This window comes from Alternaria novae-zelandiae (assembly GCF_023758075.1).
Source record: "Alternaria novae-zelandiae strain BMP 2774 chromosome Unknown scaffold_2, whole genome shotgun sequence".
In the NCBI taxonomy this organism is placed as follows: Eukaryota; Fungi; Ascomycota; class Dothideomycetes; order Pleosporales; family Pleosporaceae; genus Alternaria; species Alternaria novae-zelandiae.
The window spans coordinates 1,353,603-1,369,706 of NW_026056962.1; the positions used below are offsets into that span (position 1 = coordinate 1,353,603).

At 53.6% G+C, this 16,104-nt stretch overlaps 8 protein-coding genes across 8 annotated transcripts; 5 read left to right on the top strand and 3 right to left on the bottom strand.

The window, feature by feature from the left end:
• Positions 1-208: 208 nt before the first annotated feature.
• On the top strand, positions 209-1,657 carry J4E88_001463 (uncharacterized protein; the record flags this gene model as incomplete). The annotated part of the gene is made up of 3 exons (XM_049395132.1): positions 209-250; positions 283-745; positions 795-1,657. The coding sequence occupies 3 exons, from the start codon at positions 209-211 to the stop codon at positions 1,655-1,657; spliced, it is 1,368 nt and encodes a 455-aa protein (XP_049258996.1).
• Positions 1,658-2,854: 1,197 nt separating this feature from the next.
• Positions 2,855-3,880, top strand: J4E88_001464 (uncharacterized protein; the record flags this gene model as incomplete). Its single annotated transcript, XM_049395133.1, has 4 exons — positions 2,855-2,912; positions 3,233-3,399; positions 3,471-3,490; positions 3,553-3,880. 4 exons carry the CDS (start codon positions 2,855-2,857, stop codon positions 3,878-3,880), a joined length of 573 nt encoding a protein of 190 aa, XP_049258997.1.
• A 1,677-nt stretch (positions 3,881-5,557) lies between these two features.
• On the top strand, positions 5,558-8,534 carry J4E88_001465 (uncharacterized protein; the record flags this gene model as incomplete). The annotated part of the gene is made up of 2 exons (XM_049395134.1): positions 5,558-7,316; positions 7,363-8,534. The coding sequence occupies 2 exons, from the start codon at positions 5,558-5,560 to the stop codon at positions 8,532-8,534; spliced, it is 2,931 nt and encodes a 976-aa protein (XP_049258998.1).
• Positions 8,535-8,916: 382 nt separating this feature from the next.
• Positions 8,917-9,670, bottom strand: J4E88_001466 (uncharacterized protein; the record flags this gene model as incomplete). Its single annotated transcript, XM_049395135.1, has 2 exons — positions 8,917-9,019; positions 9,276-9,670. 2 exons carry the CDS (start codon positions 9,668-9,670, stop codon positions 8,917-8,919), a joined length of 498 nt encoding a protein of 165 aa, XP_049258999.1.
• Positions 9,671-9,994: 324 nt separating this feature from the next.
• Positions 9,995-10,885, bottom strand: J4E88_001467 (uncharacterized protein; the record flags this gene model as incomplete). The annotated part of the gene is made up of 1 exon (XM_049395136.1): positions 9,995-10,885. One exon carries the CDS (start codon positions 10,883-10,885, stop codon positions 9,995-9,997), a length of 891 nt encoding a protein of 296 aa, XP_049259000.1.
• Positions 10,886-11,553: 668 nt separating this feature from the next.
• Positions 11,554-12,646, bottom strand: J4E88_001468 (uncharacterized protein; the record flags this gene model as incomplete). The annotated part of the gene is made up of 5 exons (XM_049395137.1): positions 11,554-12,055; positions 12,106-12,253; positions 12,302-12,433; positions 12,490-12,510; positions 12,562-12,646. The coding sequence occupies 5 exons, from the start codon at positions 12,644-12,646 to the stop codon at positions 11,554-11,556; spliced, it is 888 nt and encodes a 295-aa protein (XP_049259001.1).
• A 418-nt stretch (positions 12,647-13,064) lies between these two features.
• On the top strand, positions 13,065-14,216 carry J4E88_001469 (uncharacterized protein; the record flags this gene model as incomplete). The annotated part of the gene is made up of 5 exons (XM_049395138.1): positions 13,065-13,248; positions 13,297-13,412; positions 13,463-13,942; positions 13,992-14,139; positions 14,194-14,216. 5 exons carry the CDS (start codon positions 13,065-13,067, stop codon positions 14,214-14,216), a joined length of 951 nt encoding a protein of 316 aa, XP_049259002.1.
• Positions 14,217-15,034: 818 nt separating this feature from the next.
• J4E88_001470 (uncharacterized protein) lies at positions 15,035-15,729 on the top strand (the record flags this gene model as incomplete). Its single annotated transcript, XM_049395139.1, is given in 2 exon segments — positions 15,035-15,685; positions 15,700-15,729. 2 exon segments carry the CDS (start codon positions 15,035-15,037, stop codon positions 15,727-15,729), a joined length of 681 nt encoding a protein of 226 aa, XP_049259003.1.
• Positions 15,730-16,104: the final 375 nt, after the last annotated feature.

Here is a 16,104-nt window from a genome sequence, read left to right on the forward strand (position 1 = left end):
CTGGCACCATCCTCTGATCTGATCTCTCTCCAGTCGAGCTCTGCTTCCTTGTCGCATCCGCTCCGCCGTCCCGCTCATTAATTGCTGACTCGCCTACACGTGCTTATCAGACGACTAAAGACCGGCCCAATATCGCGTTCCCGCTAAAACAGTGGGGCTAGGGTAGGAGTAGACTGGACAACCTCGAGCACGTTTCCAGGTCGTCTCCATGGGCGATTGGCAGTTGGCAAGAACACTGTGCTTGCTCTACGTGTGAAACCCTCTGGCTAATCCCCTCCTCAGTACCGCTACTACGGCGCCAACGCCACCGCCAGCCCTCCCATACGCCCCAAGACCGTCGAAGCAAAGCAATGGGATCTGACCACCACGGACGCTCTCGGTAGAACCATCTCTGCGTCTTCGACTTCTGCCTCAACAGGCGCGCGCACCCTCTCAGGCCACAACATGGACATAACGCGCGGCTCCATGTCCAGCAGCTCCACCCAGAGTACCAGAGACGACACGGGCGTCCCCTCTACCGAACCCTTCATCCTGCGCCATGGACGCCGATACATTCGAAGTGCCCAGAGCTATCCCCTCCCATGCGACCTGCCCGAACTCCACCGCCAGAACCTGCATACCCTCCTTGCGACAGCCGTCTTCGGCAAAGCCATGGGCTCCACCCCCTCATACCCCCCGAAGAAAGTGCTCGAGGTTGCGTGTGGCTCCGGATACTGGTCGGCTGTGTGCCATGAATGGCTAAGTGGTAGGTATACCCCGCACCTTCTGTACGGTTCAGGGCTGACCGTAACCAGAACAGGGCTACGATGATGTTTCCTTTACTGGTCTAGACATTGTCAATCTCGCAGGAGATTTACAGCGCCAGGGCATCGACTGGAAGTTCGTGCAGCATGATCTGCGCAAGTTACCACTGCCGTTCGATGATGAGGAGTTCGATGTCGTAGTGATGAAGGACCTGAGTATGGTGATACCTGATGGGCAGCCCTCGCAGAGGACACTCGATGAATGCACTCGGATCCTAAAGTCTGGGGGCACGTTGGAAATATGGGACACAGACCACATTATCCGATCGATCCTACCGCATCCACCACCACCACCAGGCAAGAATCCTCAAGAGTACGCTTGCGCTGTCTCCACCGGGACGTTCCTCATTTCGCACACCACACCCTTTACCGATGTGCAGAACAAATATCTCCAAGACTCCAACTCGTGGATCCAAGAAGCGCTGGACCGACGCAAGCTCACGGCAACCCCTTGCTCTCGTATATCGCAAATCCTGCTTCAAGAGCCGGACACTCTATGCGAGGTGGAAAACCGGCGGGTAGCGATTCTTCTCGGTGAACCACGGTGGGAGCGCGAAGCTGCGGGCGAGACGATAAAGCGGCGTGGAAGCGAGGCGGGGAAACTCAAGAAGGGAAGCGCAGCCCTGGAGAGCTCCATTCTGACCAAGGAGCAGGCAGCGCTAAGACACACGGCATTGCTCGTCGTCATACAGCTGATTGAAAGTCTCGAGCCTCTACTCAAAGAAGTCAGCGGAAAGAACCAAGAGGAATGGCAGCGTTATTGGAACTCCATGATCAACGACCTGCTTGAGCAGAAAGGTGCCTCGAGCGGTGAGTGTCTCGAGCTCGGCATATGGTGGGCCAAGAAGGCGTAAAGTTCAAGTGGCGTACCTTGTTATTTGTGATATCCCGGTCTACGCAAGGCCATGGTCGGCGAAATGTCAGTTATCTTGTTATACATGCTAGGCGAGTTTGTCGTAGCGCTGGCGCAAGGTGCGATAGCGCTTTAGATAGTATCTGAATGTAGTTAGGAATGATTTCAATATTGCTTTTTCAGCTGCTGCAAACGGACAGTGCTTCAATTTCTATAGGATGTTAGCATGACACATTCGATGCCTGGTATGGCGTGACTTGCCTTTCTTCACGTACTCCGCCCTCTCGATGCCCTGCTTAATCTTGGCCTCGTCTGTCAGGTCCTTCTGGCTCGCAAATGCCTTGTGCAGGCGTGTCCTAAAGTAATCATAGCCCTGTGGATATTCCCGGCCCATGAAAAGCAAATCTATTCATTTCGTTAGCCCATGGAGTTTGCTACGAGCCGAGGGAAAAGACCATGCTACGCACCCTTGTAGATCCGGATGACCTGGTGGCGAAGCGCGGGATTCGGGGGTGTCATTTTCAGTAAGGAAGCAAACGATGTTTAGATTCGAAGAAGTCGATGCTAGAAAGCTGTCAAACGTCAATCGCGTGTGTACGAGCAGGGTGCGGAGTAGTTGTAGCAAACGCTCGGGCCCGCGTCCTGACGTAGCGGCTGGCGGACTTGTGGATGGAATTGGATGTGGAGGTAGCGGATCCTCGGCTTATCTTCCGTATCCTCGGAAGGAACGCCCTAGCTCTTGCTGCAATCGTTCGTGAACACCACCGCGCTGTCTTCCCATTGGACTCCGTATTTCACAATAATGAATACCATGCGACCCTTGGTGCGCTCAGCGCTTTTTCGTTCTAGACCTGCATGGCCAGCTCTTCCGGTTGTGCAGGGAGTTTCTCGCACGCGGTATCAGTCTACTTCAAGCGGTACGTAAATTGGGTGTCGATTCTTTGATGCTGTTAGTGCGCGCAGCACGGATCTATGTGATCGATTGATGGGCACGTTGTACCTTGTAAAGTATCTCAAGCCAGTCACTATACAGTTGTCCAAACAGCTATCATTGTACTTTATAAGGGGAAGAGCTGGAGCATCACGGAATACCAATAGCTGACCCACATCTGACACAGAAGCACCGGCAACTGCAGCGCTCAGCCCAAGATGGCTCTCGGACGTTCGAACACGCATCGGCAAGTGTATTAGTTTTGGAATGAACCCTGCACAGATTGAGGAAGCTGGTTTGATATTACAGGAGACTGCAGCAGACTGTGAGTTATGACAAAGGTGGTTCATGTCATGACGCAGAACCAACTTCTTATGTGTCTTACAGGGCGAGAACTTGTAGCTGGTAGCGAGGGTTTTCTTACAGGCAGGCAATGGCGGGGTCTCTACCGGCAAGAGGTGGTATGGGGTGAAATGGTTAGGATCCTGTCTAACGAAGTTGTGTACAATTGCTGATGTGAGCGATCGTGTGCAGGACAGCATGGTAGGATGACCCCAATACGTGTATACTGATAACTGCTGACGGATGTGAAGGGTACTTACTTCCCTACCTGGGCCTTGGATATCTAATTCTAATCTCTGATAGGTCATGTCAACAACGTCATGTACAATCGGTATGCTGAGTCGGCGAGAGTTAACTGGACGCTGAACTTTGCGGCGAGCGACCCACAACACAAAGCCGAGTGGATGGAGCTCATGACACCGAAGAGCGTTGGCTTGATACTGCGAAGCATCAAAACAGACTACAAGTTTGTAAGTTGCGCGCGCTACTGGTCCAGCTGGAGGCTGGCCGAATTCTTGAAACGTCACTGACGGAGAACTAGCCCATGAAATGGCCTGATAGGTGCGACCACGAACGCAAACTACAAGATGCAGGGCCCAATGTTTTAACACATACATTATCAGGGTGACCGTACTGCACAAGCTTCGAGACAAACCGACACAAGACACCGATCACTTCATCTTGGACGTACTAATCCTCTCAGAGGCCCAGCGTCGACCAGCAGCGCGATGCACCGAAGACATTGTCGTGTACGACTATCGAACAGCGAAGAAGTCCCCACTGCCGTCTTTTATGATCCAGAAGTTCCAAGATACATTCAACCTACAGGAACAAGCGAAAGACAAGAACAGCATTAGGGTCAGAGGGCTATTGGATCGAGTTAGGGAATTAGAGAAGGGTAGCTGGGATAGACCGGATGCTAAAGAAGACTTTGGTAGCGCGGCTCCGTAGAACATGGTGATACTTGCGAGAAAACGCCTCATCAGACCCTTGATATCTGCGGTTCGCATTCGCAAACGGTGCCTTGATTTCTGGTTCCTCCTGTCCCGTGAAAGCTTCGCTAGTGCGACGTCTTTGAACAAGACTAACAAATAGTCATGTCTGTAGCGGCGGTAGAGTAGGATTTACTAGCGGTGTTACATAGGTATCGTCATATCCGTCATCATATACCCCTGCAGCGGCATGGACAGACAGCACGCGGGGTTGATCGCGTGTCCGAGGTCGGCGCATGGCAGTCAAACCAGTTGTATAGATGCAAGCGATGGGAAAATGGCAAACTGCCGCATGAACCCACTGCATGGCGTGATTCTCATCACAATGATGTACATGAAGTGGGATGTTCTGATGCCTATTGCAGCGATCTGCACGCCCGTTGCGCGCGTGATGTTCCGGCTTGCCTTATTTGCAAGTCGAACGGGCTGCTATTGGCGTGGTTGGGTTAAGCTTCACGCCGGCACACTGCAGAGGGCGGAAGAGGGTCATGGATGTGCAGGCGGAAGGCTTGCGCGCTATGCTCGCCTCGAGGGAACACAGATAGATAAAAATGCTCCGAACAATTTGGGATGCTGACAGTGCACCGCTTGACCCGGTATAGCAATGCTCAGTAAGGTGTGGCGTAACACGTCGCATGAGCATTGCTGTGCAGCCGCTGTAAAGATTCATGCATCGAAGGGGCAGGCACGCTCTATCCGCGTACCTAGGAAGCAGACAATGGGTGACGGCGGCGTGAGTAATAGCGTCGGCGGGGTTTGCCCGCTGCAGAGACTTCAGGCATGCGGTGAACAGACAAAGCGCGGGTTCATTCGCCCTGGAGCTTGCTATGGCTCAGGGGGGTCCTGGTGCACGCAAATGAGCAGGTAAGCTAAAGAAGCCGGCGCAGGCTAATTGGCTGCCTTGGAAGACGTGTTTGTCTGGCGATGCAGCTGTGCGATATGGCAGAGGCAGCAGACGGGGGGACTATGTAGAGGAGGGCAAGATGAGGTGCCAGACAGGCAAGATGACTGCCGGAGAGGGACGGGCGATACTTGGCTTCCCCGGTAGAGTGAAATGACGGCCTTGTTGTCGTGGTCAAGATCGGCATCATGAACTGGAATCGGACACAGCTCGGCTGATCTGCGTGGCAGCAGCATCAAGATATGCTGCCCGCGTGGTTGTGATGATGGCGGTACAAGCCGGACACATGGAATTTTGCCGCGGATAGGCAGCGTGTCGAGGGCGTCGTGGTTGCATGTGCAGGGCGGTCGTGGTGAACCACGGGTCGGCAGCGCTGGAGACGTGGAACCTCGGAGTCGACAGGCAAATCAGCCGTCAGGTGCATCGTGGCTTGTCAGTGCTCTGGTCACAGCGTGGCCCACTCGCGCAGAGGCTTGGGCGGTCGGGTTTTCTTGGTTGACTTTGCATTTGACGTTTAGCACTTGCAAGTCTTGGCACGAGCCCATCCGGCGGAAGGCACGACTGAGCAGGCGCAGGGCACCTTCCTCGCTCCCTACACGTCCTGCCCAGCACACGACACCCCCCCAGACTCCCCCACCGAGCAGCGGCTCAACATCTTCCAGTCCTGGCTCGTCCTGTGCAGCAGTCGAGTCGCGCCAGGGAGAGGTTTGCCCGCTCGCACCCGCACCGCCGTCTATGGTAGCGAAGTCGAAGAGGAACGCGGCGCACGACAAGCGACACGAGAATGGCCTTGCGGCCCCCGGCAAGAAAATCACAAAGCAGAAGAGCATCCCGCAGCTCAATGGCCACGCCAACGGGAAGCCCAGCGAGCCCTCGCCGCCGCTGCCCAGCCATGTAGACACGACCGAGATGACGCAGCACGCCAGCGCCCACGATCCAGCTCCGGGGTCGAGCGCCCACGCCAACACCATGGCCGCTGCTGCGTCGGCGGGATCAGGGCACCGCACGCGCGCTGGCTCGGATGCCTCGCTCGACAACACCCCCGAGGCCTGCCGCTCGTACGACAATGGCAGCGCCGGCGGGCCCTTTGATCCCATGCCCTCGACTCTCCGCCGCGCCGACACCAATGCCTCCAAGTCGGCGTCTATCTCCATGGCCAGCATGCTCGCCGTGCCCGCCACCATTCTCACGTCCTGTCCGCTGCGGGACGTCCTCGCCATCCTCATCATCCTGCTCCAGCTGCCCCCCACCGTCCTCACCGTCGTCCAGTTCCTGTTCGCAACGCTTACTTTTGTCCCGCCCCAGGCCGGCACGCCCCTCTCCGCCCTCTCCGCCTTCCCCTCCTTCACCGACATCTTCCAGGGCTCCGGCGGCACGCCCTCGCTCTTCACCACAATCATCGCCGACACCGTCATCCTGCTCGTATGGCTGCTGCTGTGGGTGCCTGCCCAGAATTTCTTCCTCGACCTCGCACAGGCCGTCATAGCCATAGCGCTCGGCGGTGCCGCAGCCGGCAAGAAGGGCACGACCAACAGCATTGTCATATGCTTCGTCATCATTCTTTCGAGCCACGTCTTCAGATTCAGGCCTCTCCGGCAACACATCGTCCACTTCCTGTGGACGGGGCTCGCCCGGGGAGGCCTTGAATTCTTGACGAGCCCCCCGAGTACGCCGACCTATTTGGAAAGCTTCTCGACCCCCCATGGATGGCCTCGTAGCCTCCTGGGCATTCATATTTTGGCCCAAGGTGTCGTTCGTATCATCCGACGCTCTCTCTCTCGACGAGAACAATCAACCTTACCCACCGGCAAGAAGACAGATCCAGAGTCTGGCACGCTGCAACGCTCCAACTCCACGAACCTCGATCCCACTGCCGACGTGCCCAACTCCTCGAGCACCGATGGCCGCCCCCCGGGGCCGTCGCCTGCAGCACACGCAATCAAGGATAAAGCGAGTAGTGGGAGGAGGAAGAGGAAGCAAGCTACTCATGTTCGTAGTCAGCAGCCATTCTGGGCTGCACTTGCCAGTACAAAAGTTACAGTTTTAAAAGAGATGGAGAGTAGCCGGGCGGCCAACGATGCCGACGAGGCTAACGCAAAAGACGCAAATCACATTGGAAACGCTGTTTGGAGATCGGAGGACGATCGTGTTTGGATTTCAGAAGTCGGCTTTTCCGACATTTCATTTCGTGTTAGTTTATCTGGTGGAGCTGGCCTTCAAGAGCAGGACGACGAAGATTCCAGCGTCGGGTCTGGGATAGACAAGTCGAAGCCCTTCTACATCCGCGTCAACGGCGCGGACTGGAGCTCAACCCGCATCCGACAGAGCGAGCCGATCGGATTCCAGGGACAAGAGGGAACGGGCTACTGGGTAGGAGAAATATTTGGTCTAACGGCTCTCTCGAACTATTATTGCGAGTTTGTTCGGACCAACGACAACCAAGTCTTCTACTCAGCGAGTCTTATTACCTCGGCCAGCCCGGTAACCGAACTTGGTAAGCAGAACATCTTGTGTAGCCTTACCTTGCTAATGCGTGACAGCTTCAGCTTCTATTGCCTCCCCGCCAGCCCATCAGACCCTACGACCTTCTTCGCCAACAACCACGTTGAAGAACTCTATTGCCGCAGCCGACCAGCAACTACAGGAACAGCGCAATCGATTGAAGCGAAACAAGAAAGACCACAAGACAGCCATTACCAACATCAAGAAAGAGGTAGACACGCTCGGCAACCGCCTTGCCAACGCCGGAGGTAGTGATGAGCGCCAACGCCAGCGCGTCCTTCAATTCACGCAGAACATCCGCCAAGCTGACGATGCTGCTGCCGAGTTTTCCCTTCAAGCAGAAAATCTGGGAAGCATTCCCGAAGATGAGGCGAAGGAGGCTGCAGCCAAGAAGGCAGAGTGGAAGAAGGAGCGTGACAACAAGAATGCTGTTGCTTGTGAATTCGACAAGACCAAGGAGGAGATCGAGCGACAAGTGCAAAGTGTGGAGTCCGATATTTCTACTGCCTTCCAGAAGAGGGAGCGCCTTCAGCAGCGTCAAACCAGGCTCAACGAGCAGCACGATCGTCTCGTTACTGCCAACGCTGAAGGTTTCACCGCCAAGCAACGAAGGGAGCAAGAACGCGCAGCATTACGAGCACAGCGCGCTGAAGTCGAGCACCAGTATCGGAGCAACATCAATGGTTACGAAAGACGCACTGAGGAGCAGAACATGTCAACCAGCCAAATCCTGCAGACTGTTCAGCAGTACGAAGAGCTCCTCCTCCAGCAAGCGCACCAGCACATGTCTGTTCCCACCACACCAGAAGGCAATCTCCCAGGCACGAACATGTCGCCTCACGGCAATGGTTTCTCCAGCTTCACGTTCCCGTCAATGCACTCGCACATGAACGGCACTCCCGGTTCCATGCGTGGAGGTCGCGGTCGTTCCTCGTCGATGCTCTCTAACGTATCCGGATTCACCGACGCTTTCGACGAGCCCGCGTCTTCAGGCACTTATGTCCTCGGTAACCCCTTCAGCACTCCAGGTCCGATCAATGGCCGCAATCGCAGTCACGGTAGTGGCAGCCTCAGCTCAGGAACCTCCAGTCAGAGTTCGAGCCAACGAGACCCATTGAGCCCAGTCCAGAGTATTAAGCCGATGATGGTGCGGAGTCCTACTAGTGGTAGTGGTAACAGTCTGATGAGTCCGATTGGCACTGGCAGATGAAACCGTACACGACTTGATCTTTACGTATCTTTAGGTAGTGTTCCAATGTGATATTCGCGTCCTTTTCGTGTTCTCAATATAGTTCTCGCTTTGCTCCAATTGAAGTGATTTGCGTGTGAATGAACAACTTCATGACATGATGCTCACGGATCGTAAGGAATCATAAACTACCTTTGATACCTACGTAGAGACACAGGTGTATGTACTAAGACGTGAAAAGGTAAGTAACGACTACACCGCAGGATACGGTCTTTATTTGCTCAGTGGAAGGTACACGAAGACTATCCCGCTGCCTTATGCTGACATACAAAACGCCCCCAAACATGCTGTAGTCCCTAAACCTCCCCAACTCACCCCTCAAGCGCGTTGACGCGTTGGATGTCTACACCTCCTCGATGATGGTCGACAACCTTGGACTCCGGCCGGTCTGCTCCAGGTCTTCGCTGGCATCGTCCAGTCTGCCGCCGGCTCCTTCAGCGCCACGCCTGACGTCCATATTGTCACCCCGTCACCCCGATGCTCATGCTCGACTTCTTCTTCACCCTCCTGCCCTCTTTCGCTTACACCCGCAATGTTGGGAATGCTTTCATGTTTCGTCTTCCAGTTACCTGTCTGCATGCAGACACCTATTCCCGACCACGCCATCAGTCAACCATACCTTCATTTTTCTTGCTCCAACCATAAAATCCAAAAATGAAGACAGGAAGATAAAGTAGCACAGAAGTAAGAAAAGATATGAACTTACTAATAACTCCACCCATCCCCTTCCTCAAGTCTTCCAACAGGCAATTCGCCCCAGTGATGATGTCGGGCTGATCCTCCACATGGCTGATGAGTGTCCATGATGTGAATGGCGAACTTGAAGGGCCAGTGTAGAGAATCAAAGCCACGCCGTAGGTCGGCCCTATTCTCTCTTCACCATCGTTGTTGCTGCTGGTGCTGGCAGTGTTGAAGGTGCTTCTGCTATCGTTGCTACTGCCACCATCATTGGTGGTCATGCTGTAGGTGACTACATCGTAGACCTTTGATGCGTCTTCTGATCTTGTGCCGTAAAGAGGCGTTGCAAGACTGATGATTTGTGTCTTGATGGCAGTAAACAGTCGCTGCTCGAGCAGTTGTGCGGCGTGTGTTGACATTGTTTTGTCTGTTGAAATGTGTGTTGGATTGAGTAGAGGAATTTGAGTTGTCTCTGTTGGTTTGGTGTTGAAATTGAAGTCGTAGTGATGAGCGTTCTCAACGGCGAGTAATCAAAGTGGAGGTGAATGTCGGAGATAGACATTATCACGGTACCAACGTGTGCATCGTAAGTCACCTTGAGAACGGAAGAAATCCATAACAGAGCTCTTATCTTTGCTCTCGTTTGCTCATTCATCTACAGCCAAACAAGTACGATGCATCTACAAACCATCGTTTGACTGAGTCCCCCACCTTCCACCGTCACTCAGTCTCAAATCTCTCACTTATCCACACATATTGCTCCGCTGCCCAGCATTCCAGCGCCGCATCGCCTCTTTGATCTGCTTATCAGTCCAGGGCCCGTGCCTCTTGTGATCTCCGTGTGGTAGATATCCCGCCTGATGAGTCTCCTCTACCCTGCTCGCCGCACCCTCCAGCGCCATGATCCACCAAAAGCCCCCTTCTGCCATCCTACTACCATAAAGCTTCCATAGTCCAGGCATATGCACCACATCTTGCACACAGTAATCCTTGATCGCTTGGCTCAGCGGCCTCTCTTCAAAGACCGCATATCTCCCACCTCGTTCCGGAGCGAAGAGCCTGACACCAGCCTCTTTGATGGCGCTGCAGACTTGCCTCTGCATTGGTGTTATATTCAAGCGTGAGGCGTTGTAGTCGATGGCTTTGCCCAAGCCCAGGAGGTGTTCACGGGAACCGCGCGTGGTAGTTGCTAGCTCCATGAGTTGGATGTCGTGGATGCAGGAGAGGGAGATGGCGTAGTGGGAGAAGAGGGCGTCGGAGTCGTTGCGTACATCGAAGAAGACTTTGGGAATTGCTGGTGATTCCAAGATAGACTTCAGAGTTGTGGAAGACTTTCCGGCGTCTTCAGTGAGGTTTGTTGTGCTGGGCGTAGTATCAAGAGGCGCAGTCACGCTTGCTGTTGCTGCAGTGGCTGGTGTTGAGAATGCGCGAGCGCCCAGAGTATGGATGTCGATGAGATACACAGTCTCCTTGGGTAGTACATACAGTGTTAGTAGAGCGATAGAACCATTCCTGCTGAGCTTCGCGCCCTCCAGATCGATGTACAGACTTGGTGGGGATACTGGCAGGTCGTCGAGCGTTGCTAGGATGAGAGAAAGCTCTTCTGGAGTTGATATGAATACAACTGGAGGCATGGTTATAATTTGTTGGTACCGTATGTGGTTGTTAAAACATCAAGGAATGCGGTACATCTATATCGGACAGAGAGTGGTTGTTTGATGATTCTGGACACAGCGATACCGATGAAGAAGAGACGAGTAGGTGCGCGCCATAAAAGACTTATGAAGAAGGCAGCAGGTCGTACTTTCCGATTCGCAGACTGCACCTAGTATTGCCTGAAAACGCCTTCTGTAATGTGGTTCGACAAGATATACCGTCGTGTAAGCGGTGCTAGCCTTTGCAGAAACCGGTGAAGTTCCTGCATATCTCAACGAAACAAGGTGCCACGAAACCCAATAACTACCGACACGGAAGTCTCATGTTTATCGATTCAGCCTTGGTCCACTTTCCATTGGATCATGGCAGTCGATATGCAAGTGACAGAAGCCCATTGTGGAAAAGATCCTCTGACCCGTTGTCACCAGGGAAGGCCAACTCATGTTGTGTTAGAACCTATCTTTTCATTTGAATGCATTACATGTCCTGAAGTGGTGGCGCTTGGGCAATCTGGAGGAGGGGAAGCGAGGAATGCAGACAAGCCAATGGGATCCAGACCAATAGTGTAACACAGTCGCAAATGGAGGTAGAACACCAGGCGAACGGATAATGCACTCGCTACTGGCTCTAGATATATGCGCGAAATTTATATGTAACGTCCCTGGGGATCAAACTTGTCCATGAGCTCCATGGACTTTTCGTACATGGTGAAGACGATGCCACCACTGAGGATCAGCCGACCCAACCTTGGAAGTGCTCCTGACCAGAAGGTGAAGAGCCCCTCGTCTCTGAAGATCTTGGCTACACAGTCGAAGCTGTTCTTGTAAGAGCTCCGTGCTTCTATTGACTGCATGCGTGTCTTGACTGTGTCGATAGGCATCGTAGTGTAGACGGTTATTATACCTGCGAGTCCTCCGAGTCCGAATGTGCTGAAGGCACCGAGCTTCTCTCCTGGGGTGACATATGACTGCGCTAGCTGCTTGAGCGATGTGTAACTGGAGAAGCGAACGGCCGAGTTGGCTGCTTGACGTGCAGTCGTTGGGAGGAAACCTTGGAAGAAGCCGCGAATGCCCTTTTCTTGTGCAATTATTCTTGATCCGTGCAGGAAGCCTCGCATGCGTGGGTTTGCCGACTTGCGGTCGTCAATACTAGGCGGATGAGTCAGTGACGATATGTAAATGCGACCGAGGCTGCTTACAGTTGGGTTTTGATACTCTCGAACGGAGTCACAGCTAATAGCGACTCTGTAGCTCCTGCACCGAAACCAGCTATGACTGTCGCTGGACCGGAGACTTTGCCCTCAGCGTCTGCCAGCATATTCCTGTACATGTCGAATGCGACAAATCCTGCGTAGAATGTCAGACAGTCGCCTTCCCATTATCTCCACGACGTACTTATGCCCGCCTTCAGAGAGTTGCCGATGATCAAGGTTGTGCATCCAGCGTACCACTGCTTGCCGAACGGCGGCCATGGCAGCTTCTTTCCATCAGGTAATCTTCGGTTGAGTTGCGATCGTGTCTTTGCGACTATGTTGGGGTCAGGTTCGACTTGGTCATGTAAGCGGATACGATGCGGTGCGTACACTCAGCGGGGTATGTGATTGCTGGTCCAGGGTCAGTCATGAATCAGATTACGACCTGGGCGCATGCTTTACAAATCTCTACGGCACCTGCAGTTGCACCTGCCAGGATTGAGCGCATTGCGCTTGGCTTCTTCTTCTCGGTCGTTGCGGTCGCCATGACGTTTCAATTCGAGCAGCCTCCGGTGGTGCTAGGAGTAGGTTTGTACGCGCAGCAATTACGCGGGAAAGTTTTGGCGTGTCTACGTCGCGTGCGGTAATAGGAATTCGGCGCAGTGACGTAGTATTGGTCTTGCACTCGAAACCAATGTAGATTCTTTGAAAAACGACAGGAACCACAGTTGGAGGAATCTCGACGCGCCAACGTGAACTAGATTTCTTAAGGTTCACAAAATACTGATTCCATCGTCTTGAAGACGGCCGAGGACGGAGGTGAGCAGCGGGCCCGCATTTCGGCGCCAAGCATCCCGCTTGACATCAGCCCGCCTGCGCTTGGGCCATCGAAAAGTTACGCTTTCGAGAGCCATCTATCGCATCGCCATCTTGAAGTTCCATTCCAGTCACACGTTTAGTCCACCATGATGTCCCTACGCAACCTCGCCCGCAGCGCCCCGCGGTCTGCTGCCCGTTTCTCCACCAAAGCCGTCCGCCCGCAGTCGTCGCTGCGACAGACGTCAGCTTTCCAGCCAGCATGGGCTGCCCCAATTCCCCGCCTCACAGCTTCTTTCCACATGTCAGCGGCGCGGAGGCAAGACAGCGGTAGTACGTATAGGATACATTAAGTGAGAGAACACGGCTAACGCGATTTAGTCAATGAAGAGCTTGTCGCAAAGATCCAGAGCGAGATCTCCATGGAGGAGGGCATGAAGGAGGACGAGGATCTCTCTGCCAACATCAAGGAGTACCTTGAGAACAGCCCTTTCGAGGTAAGATCCTACATCACCATTGCTACTGGCCGAATGCTAACAGCCATTAGATTGAGGACAAGGCAGGCAACCAGGAAGTCGTCCTTACCCGCACATACAACGACGAGAAGATCCGAATCACCTTCACCACCGCCGACCTCAACAACAACCAGCCCAGCGATGAGCTTACTGAGGACAATGCCATGTACGACGATGCCGACATGGATGTGCAGTCTGGCGGCGCCAACACCAAGGGCGCCATCAACCAAGGCACCACACAAGACGGAAACATTCGCGTAGCTCCCGAGGACCGTGTTTCTCCCGCTGATCGCGAGGAACTTGAGGACGACTACGAGGATGATGGCCAACAGCAGGGCTTCCCCGCTCACGCTAGCATTCGCATCGAGCGTCTCGGCAAGGGTGCTCTCGCTATCGAGGCCACCGCCCAGGACGGCGACTTCCTCATCGAGGACCTCTACTACTTCCCTACTGCCGATCTCGCCGACCCCGCCACTGCCGAGAAGGACTGGTCAAGACGCGCTCTCTACACTGTAAGTGCAAATGTTGCATCTAGATCGTAACGAGTCTAACTTTTAGCAGGGCCCTCCTTTCAACAACCTAGACGAAGACCTCCAGATTCTCCTTGAGAAGTACCTCGAGGAGCGTGGCATCAACACCCGTCTTGCCCTGTTCATCCCCGACTACATTGACCACAAGGAGCAGAAGGAGTACATTCAGTGGCTCAACAGTAAGTCGCGCTTACGTTTCTCGGTTTCAGTGACAAGAGCTAACAAACCACCAGACATCAAGAATTTCGTTGCCTAAGCTCGAACCGAATCGAGCAGCATCGTCAACGTTTAAAACCCGGCTCAGACAATATAAACCGACGCTTTGCCGAAGCTTTCACGAAGTAACAAAAGTCTCATGTATAAACATATAACGCATCTCAATAATTGAGCTACTCGGGGGCGTTAGCGGAAGTGTAAAATAGTTGGTGAGATTGCCCTTCATACATCATTCTCTGACGTGCAACACTATCTTGCAAGCAATCATCAGAACGCGAAAGGGACGATCGGAGTACTAGGCAGCTCGAGGCACCAGCCTCATATGGGTTGTCTTAGCCTTAATCTACGAGGAACACGACTTGGGTATCATCGAATGCCAAACAAACGCATATAGCGCTTTTCCACTCATCACTGTCCGAACTATCTTTTCTAGCCCCATGGCTTGTCGTGTCGTTTGATCGTTCTGTTTCATTCCAAAGGTCCGTGTCGAGACAAAGACCCGGTTACGGCGCGGCGTTTGCTGGGCCAACAACAAAGCCACCGTTCGTCATCCGTGCATGCACACAAGGTGATTGTTCACTCAATGAAGTTCCGCAAAGAAGTTTGTTCGTTGTCACTGCCGTGGGTGCGGTCAAGGATACATTTCGAAACAACGTTTCGTGACTCTGAATGACGGTCTGCCTGTGATGACTGTATCCCCCTCTTCAAAGCTCGAGGATACTGCTAACCCATACCAAATCTCCGCCAAATTTCTCCAACTTTAAACAGAGAGTCGATCGATACTAGCTTGCGCGTTTGACGGACCACGATCGATAATCCTGCAAGGGAGTAGGGTCTTGCACGACTGACTCACAAGCCATGACGCGCAATACCAGCCCACGCAGTGTTGGTAACGACCCCAGTCGCATTCCATTTCCAAACCTCCCACCGCCATACACATTCAAAGGCAGTCGACCTACACAACGAGGCAACTCAAGTTCGTACCTGACCAGAGCGAACGTTTCCGACTTCACCACTACCAGCACAATCCTCGTCGGCCCTCAACTCATACCTTTCCAGATCCAAACCAGCCTCCTCACATCAAAATCATCCTACTTCCGTGTCGCGCTCACCGGACCCTTTGCAGAATCTAGCAACAACAGCATAACACTCGACGATGTCGCAGTCGACGACTTCCAACTCCTCGTCACCTGGCTCTACGAGCAAGCAGTACCGATCCCCTACAAAGACCGAAAACCAGCATACTACACTCTCCTACACGTCTACGCCCTAGCCGACCGACTAGGACTAGAAGGCGCGAGAAACGCCATCATAGACACAATAAGCGATCTTGCCGACGAAACGAACAGCGTGCTAACACCCTCCGATACACGTATCCTATACGAAGACATCCGCGAATCGGCGCCCATCCGTACTCTCGTGCTGGATCTTTTTGCGTTCAAAAAGACAGATCGATTGCTGGAATTGCATGCGGGGCTGTGGCATGCAGAGTTCCTCCGCGATCTGACTGTGCATCTGAAAAGACCGTGTGCGCAGGCTATGCAGCGGCATAGATTGCGCATGTGGTGTCCCATGTCCTGGCACACGACTCGCGGATGTGACTACTGTGGAGTTGTGCTACTGCCTAGGTGTGGAGCGGTGGCTTGTGACGATTGCTGTGTGGCGTTTTGTACGGCTTGTGTTCAGGGAGGTGTTGCGATGGCGCGGTGGGAAGTTGGGAGGTTTGAGGTTGTGGAAGAGGAAGGGACGAGTGGAGAAGAGAATAGCGGGAAGAAGGTGAAGAAGTGGGAGGCTTGTAAGCCTTGGAGGGGCGCGAGGTGTGCGCTTTATCATGAACATGCTGAAACGGAGAGGTGTGGCGATATATTTCTGGGAAGGTGACGGGTTTGGTGGACATAGATGGGACTGTTGTTATTGGGGTATCATAT